Consider the following 6,996-nt stretch of genomic DNA (forward strand, 5'->3'; position numbering starts at 1 on the left):
GCAGCTTCTAAAGCCAATGAGGAGGGAGAGCTCTCCTGCACATCACTGGATCGTGATCAAGCTTAGGGGGGGTCTGCATGCATAAGTTGTTTTTTTATACCTTAAAGGGGAGTTCCAGGGTTTTTATGTTTATTAAAAGTCAGCAGCTACAAAAAGTGTAGTTGCTGACTTTTAATAAACAGACCTGTTCCACGGTCCAGCGATGCGGCTGAACGGGGCGTCACTCCTCTCCCTCTCCTCTCCGCCGACGCCTCCATTGTCTCTTTGTGCACCCACGGCGCATGCGTGAGTCTCGCTGCGCTCCCGGAGTGGACAGGCGATCTCCTGGGACCTGTCACGTGTCCCAGGAGATCGCCTAGAGCAGGGGTGCTCAACCTGTGGCTCTCCAGCTGTTGCAAAACTACAAGTCCCATCATGCCTCTGCCTCTGGGTGTCATGCTTGTGGCTGTCGGAGTCTTGCTATGCCTCATGGGACTTCCGCAACAGCTGGAGAGCCACAGGTTGAGCAGCCCTGGCCTAGAGGGAGGTGCCACCTAAGGCGAAAGGAGGAGTCGCCTAGGTGGTCCCTGGGCGGAAGGAGGAAGTGGGAGAGGAAGTCCCCCTCTTAACGAAGCCCCCACTCCCCCCAAAAAAAATGACATGCCAAATGTGGCATTTAAGGGGCCGAGGAGTGCTTAAAGCGGAAGTTCCATTTTTGGGTGGAACTCCGCTTTAATGCAGAGAATGTATTAAGGGAAAAAACTTCAGACTTTAGAACCACTTTATAGGCGGCTTACCTTTCCACCATGTGCGTCTGGTCCAGGGAAAGGCCATCGATCGCAGTGCATTCTGGACATTTAAACTTCTTCCTTGGCGTGACCTGTGGGAATGGAGAAGGAAAAAAATATATATATTGTTGAGGGTGACAACCGACAGATGAAATATTGTTTACCCAGCACAGGACATTTCTCTGTTATGATATGCAGCTTGTCATCCTCTGGCTAGAGGCTACACGGCTCGAGTAGCTCAGGGCTAAGCCTGAAATCCAAGGAAAACAGACTGCAGGATTTGCATGCTCTCCTCCTCTCCCATTTCTATGCGAGGTGAAAAAAAAAAAACTGGCGATGACAAGCCCTTTAATTCCCTTTTAATGACTTCTCACACCGCTAAGGTCCCTGTGTAAACATCATATGGTGTGGTGGAGTTTTCAAGCTGCTTTGCGGCTCCTCTGTACCCTTCACCCACCACAGCAGATGAGCCGCGTGGTGCCTCAGTGCAGGAGTAATCCCTGCCAGAAAAGAGATAGGGGGGCCAACGATTTGGTCCTTAAACCTTCCGCGGAGATGGCAGGGGTCCCGGAGCCACCAACCTACAGCCGCGATCACAGGCCGCGAGGTGTCACCGAGGCATCTGATAGGGGGCCTGTTGGTGACAGCACAGGAAATGAATGCGCGAAGGGCCAGCGATCAAAGCAAAGGCGCTACCGCCAAGATACCCCGGTAATGCGGGGGGATTGGGGAAGTTGATTGCGAGATCACTTTTAAATTAACATTCGCGAGGAGTGAAATTTGTAATTAACATTCCTTGTGTCAGCTGTCCCGGGCCGGACAGATGGTCATCTATATAGGGCTTCCAGTGATTCCTCTCCCAAAATCTAACAACGGTTGGTTTTGGCGACTGCGGAAACACAGCGATCCGATACACAAGGCGGTGCCCGCATAGAGAAGTGTCAACAAATTTGAATTATCAAAGGTCACACCTTAAAAGGTTAAAGGACACCCACTTTTCCCCATGGAGAAGGTTTTCTTTTTATTAACATTGATTGTGTATGGAGCTTTTTCAGAGGTTTCTTCAGTCCAGCTATAACGTCTTTGGATCCTCTACTGCCTTCGGAGGCAATGGTTTGTAATAAATGATGTTGAGAACAGCAAAACATATAGATGTGGGTACTGCTCTCTATATCATTCTCCTGTGAGCCCAGGCTGGCTTGATGGCACTCGCCCAGGGGGTGTGTCCTTGTCGCCCTGGGCTCAAAGAAAGTGGGTTGAATGTTCAACCTAGAAGAGGAGCAGTAACTGGCACCACCCTGATGCTATAAAAGGGCAAGCAACACTTCTACAAACAATTCCCCATAATGACAACGTGAAAGTTTGTTTGAAATCTTTGCAAATTTAAATTAGAATACAAAAAAAAATCCCATGTACATAAGTATTACCAGGCTTTGCCAAGACACACAAAATTGAGCTCAGGGGCATTCTGTTACCACTAATCATCCTTGAGGTGTTTCTACAACTTGATTGTGGTAAATTCAGTTGATTGGACACGATTTGGAAAGGCACACACCTGTCTATAGAAGGTCCCAAAGTTAACAGTGCATGTCAGAGCACAAACCAAGCCATGGTCCAAGGATATGTCTGTAGACCTCAGAGACAGGATTCTATGGAGGCACAGATCTGGGGAAGGGTACAGAAAAATATCTGCAGCGTTGAAGGTCCCAATGAGCACAGTGGCCTCCATCATCCATAAATGGAAGAAGTTTGGAACCACCAGGAATCTTCCTAGAGCGGTTCGCTCGGCCAAACTGAGCGATCAGGGGAGTCAGGGAGGTGGCCAGTCAGGGAGGTGACCAGGAACCTAATAGTCACTCTGACAGAGCTCCAGTGTTTCTCTGTGGGGAGAGGAGAACCTTCCAGAAGAACAATCATCTCTGCAGCACTCCACCAATCAGGCCTGCGTGGTAGAGTGGCCAGACAGAAGCCACTCCTCAGTAAAAGGCACATGACAATCTGCCTGGAGTTTACCAAAAGGCACCTGAAGGACTCTCAGACCATGAGAAACAAAATTCTCTGGTCTGATGAAACAAAGATTTAACTCTTTGGCCTGAATGGCAAGCGTCATGTCTGGAGGAAACCAGGCACCGCTCATCACCTGGCCAATAACATCCCTACAGTGAAGCATGGCGGTGGCAGCATCAGGCTATGGGAATGTTTTTCAGTGACAGGAACTGGGAGACTAGTCAGGATTGAGGGAAAGATGAATGCAGCAATGTACAGAAACATCCTTAATGAAAACCTGCTCCAGAGTGCTCTGGATCTCAGACTGGGCTGAAGGTTCATCTTCCAACAGCACAACGACCCTAATCACACAGCCAAGATAACAAAGTAGTGGCTACAGGACAACTCTGTGAATGTCCTTGAGTGGCCCAGCCAGAGCCCAGACTTGAACCCGAACTGAACATCTCTGGAGAGATCTGAAAATGGCTGTGCACCAACGCTTCCTATCCAACCTGATGGAGCTTGAAAGGTCTTGCAAAGAAGAATGGGAGAAACTGCCCAAAAATAGGAGTGCCAAGCTTGTAGCATCATACTCAACAAGACTGGAGGCTGTAATTGGTGCCAAAGGAGCTTCACCAAAGTATTGAGCAAAGGCTGCGGATACTTATGTACATGGGATTTTATTTTATTTTTTATAAATTTGCAAAGATTTCAAACAAACTTCTTTCACGTTGTCATTATGGGGTATTGTTTGCAGAATTTTGAGGACAATAATGATTTGAATTCATTTTGGAATAAGGTTGTAACATAACAAAATGTGGAAAAAGTGAAGTGCTGTGAATACTTTCCAGATGCACTGTATAACTGGACCGCTTCTATAACCCCAAAATGCCACAGTAAGCGCAGATATCTGCTCTGCGGTAGTTTACATGGAGTGTCAAGCAGAGAACCTAGCATTCCAACTAGTATAAGGTATGCAAACAAGACAGACAGGAAGTGAGTGCAAACTATGCTTAATATGTCCAGTTGATTTAAATTTTCTCAAATGAAAGTGAGAGTAGCACCAACGCGTTTCGGGGGCTCACCAATCCCCTTCAGTTGCAGAATAAAAGACTAGGAACCATGATGGATGAAACAGTTAAAAATAATCCAATTACATGTAGGATGCTTGTGTCGGTCAAACAGCCTAGCTAGAAAGGTAGGACTTTAATACAGTGGGGGCCAGGGTCCTGGGGTCAATCCTACTAGGGAATATCTATGTCCTCCCTGAGTGCGTTTTCCCTCCCATTATTGTAAAAACAGGCTGATAGTCTAACTTGTGTTAGACCAAATAGGCATTAAAGTTATGATTGCAGCCAGGGCATTAGACCAGTGATTCTCAACCAGGGTTCTGTGGAACTCTAGGGTTCCTCCAGAGGTTGCTAGGGGTTCCTTCAGCATTGGGCAATTTCTGCCTCTCAGATAAGTTCCCACTGTTCCCAAGATCCCATTGATCTTTTTAGCTATCTGTAAGGAGGTAATTCTTCCCAATGACCACAAGTGTAAGGACCATTCTTCCCAATGACTACAAGTGTAAGGACCATTCTTCCCAATGACTACAAGTGTAAGGACCATTCTTCCCAATGACCACAAGTGTAAGGACCATTCTTCCCAATGACCACAAGTGTAAGGACCATTCTTCCCAATGACTACAAGTGTAAGGACCATTCTTCCCAATGACTATCACACTAATGTATCATGAGTTGTAGATTAGCAGGGGTTCCCAGAGACCGGACAACTATTTCAAGGGTTCCTCTGTGTTGAAAAGGTTGAGAAAGGCTGCATTACACTCTCTGCTCCTCTGGGGCGGAGACTAAAGGTTAACGGGCTTTCTGTATAATGCTAGGTAATATGTTAGCACTATATAAAAGGAATAATAATAAAAAAAAAAATTTGCCACTCTTTTTTTCCATGTGGGTTTCTTTACTACACTGTTACTCGAGAGTAAGAACAATAATTAAGGCCTTACCTTAATAGGAGCTTTCCCTGTTACATTGGCAACCAAGAAGTTCATAGCGATGTCTTCGCAGTTCATGTGTGCGTCCACCCAGCTCTTAATGTCTCCCGGCATTTTGTAGGTGTACATGTAGTTGAAATACTGCCCATTGGAACATGAAAGGGTCAGAAGATAAAACCTGGGTTAGTCTAGCAATATAATGACATTAGAATTAGGCTATAGCCATTTGAGCTCTGAGGGCTAACAAAACACTCATTTAAAGTGGAGTTCCACCAAAAAATGGAACTTCCACTTTAAGCACTCTTTGCCTACTTACATGCCAATTCTGGCATGCAATTTTTTTTTGGGGGGGGGGGGGGGAGGGAGTGGGGCTTCATTAGGAGGGGGACTTCCCGTCCCACTTTCTCCTTCCGCCCAGGGACCGCCAAGGCGACTCCTCCTTTTGCCTTAGGTGGCCCCTCCCTCTAGGTGATCAGGTCACAGGAGATCGCCTTTCCACTCCGGGAGTGCAGCGCGACTCGCGCATGCGCCCGGGCCGTGCAGCCGAAAGCTGTCACGGCTGGGTGCCCAGAGTGGCAATGGAGGCCGGCGGAGAGGAGCGACAACCCGTTTGGCCGCATCGCCGGACCGTGGAACAGTTTTATTAAAAGTCAGCAACTGCACTTTTTGTAGCTGCTGACTTTTAATAAACATAAAAAGCCTGGAACTCCCCTTTAAACCTGATGCTTGTGGTCGTAAAATACAAAATTTTCATTTGCAAAGCTTAACAAAAAAGGTAAATGTTGCAAAAACACAAGGCACCACCCCCAACCACCGGCACAGAATAGATATTCTGTAATGCTTGGGCAGGCTAAATTCACTTGTGTGGATTAGCAGCTACTGTCAGGCGTTCAGGAGGTGTGACTACTGCCTCCTGAATGTATTATGTATTATGGAGCGAAGCTTAGTAAAGTTGGATTATTTGATAGTGTTCTTATTCTTCCCTTGTGTCTCCTTTTCCTATCATGGCAAGCGTAATTACTCTGTCATCACCGTTACCTAGATCATCCCTTACATCCACATCTGCAATCAGCTCTGTGTTGTTTGATATTACAAAGGTCCAGCAGAGCATTATTTCTAGTTGGGGCTTCCACCAGTTGGCTCATGAAATTGGTTTGCACCACATTCAAAAATGATGAGTCTTAGCAGAGTGTGCAGTTCCATCTGCCCAATCAAAATCAGGATAGTTGAAGTCCCCCATGATTATAACATTACCCAGTCTTTTTTTTTTTTTTTTTGCTGAATGGCAATTTTTAATGGGACTAATGCACCACAAATTCTATCCAAGCATTTGGCACATGGTAGCAGTGTGGCCATATTGATTTTAATGGCTAAGATGGGAAGGTGGTGCCACCTGTCTATTCGACATGCCGCAACACAAAGCATCACGGCCGTGACACAACAGCCACCCCTAGCGGTATAGCAGGCTTTAGGTGGGTGGCAAAAATCACAGCTCAACCACCTGTTTTTACTGCTACCCCCATCCACCCTTTGTGAAGAAGGCCTACAACCAAACTGATAAGAGGTATGGAGGAGCTCAGCTATGAGGAAAGATTAGAGGAACTGAATTTATTCTTTCTTGAGAAGAGGAGATTAAGGGGGGATATGATCACCATGTACAAATATATAAGGGGTCCATATAGTGAACTTAGTGTTGAGTTATTCACTTTACGGTCAATACTGAGGACAAGGGGCCACTCTTTACGTCTAGAGGAAAAGAGATTTCATCTCCAAATATGGAAAGGTTTCTTCACAGTAAGAGCTGTGAAAATGTGGAATAGACTCCCTGCAGAGGTGGTTCTGACCAGATTGCTTTAAGAAAGGCCAGGACTCTTTCCTAGGTGCACATAATATAACTGGGTACCAGGGGCGTACTGACTATTCGCCCCGGGTCACTAGGGGGCCCATGAGGGTTGCCAGCCTCAATAAAACCAGGGACAGTATGAAAAAATCTGTGTTTTTTTATATCTGTCTCTGAAACGTCCCTTACCGACATCCTTTTGGTCTAAAAAAAACCCGAGATTATAGCTGCCCCACCTCTCCAGTACCTTCTCAGCCAATAGAAACATGTCTGTGTATACTGTGTGATTGTATACTGTGTATGTGTGTTTGTGTATACTGTGTGGCCCCATAATCTCCGATTGCCTGGGGGCCCCATGAGTTGTCAGTCTGCCCCCTGCTGGGTACTGACATTTATAGGGAAAGTAG

The 6,996-nt window shown here is 46.4% G+C and overlaps 1 protein-coding gene across 2 annotated transcripts in view; it reads right to left on the reverse strand.

Moving 5' to 3' along the window:
- EXT2 (exostosin glycosyltransferase 2) overlaps window positions 1–6,996 on the reverse strand; it is a 113,099-nt gene that overhangs the window by 11,486 nt on the left and 94,617 nt on the right. For both annotated transcript variants that reach the window (XM_077453478.1, XM_077453479.1), the window contains exons 12-13: window positions 4,762–4,890; window positions 777–859 (exon numbers count right to left, since the gene is read on the reverse strand). In XM_077453478.1, coding sequence (XP_077309604.1) covers window positions 777–859; window positions 4,762–4,890 — 212 coding nt within the window. The remainder of the gene's footprint in view (window positions 1–776; window positions 860–4,761; window positions 4,891–6,996) is intronic.

Source organism: Lithobates pipiens, unplaced genomic scaffold, assembly GCF_037356315.1.
Source record: "Lithobates pipiens isolate NorthernLeopardFrog02 unplaced genomic scaffold, aLitPip1_a1.2 Scaffold_24, whole genome shotgun sequence".
Classification (NCBI taxonomy): Eukaryota; Metazoa; Chordata; class Amphibia; order Anura; family Ranidae; genus Lithobates; species Lithobates pipiens.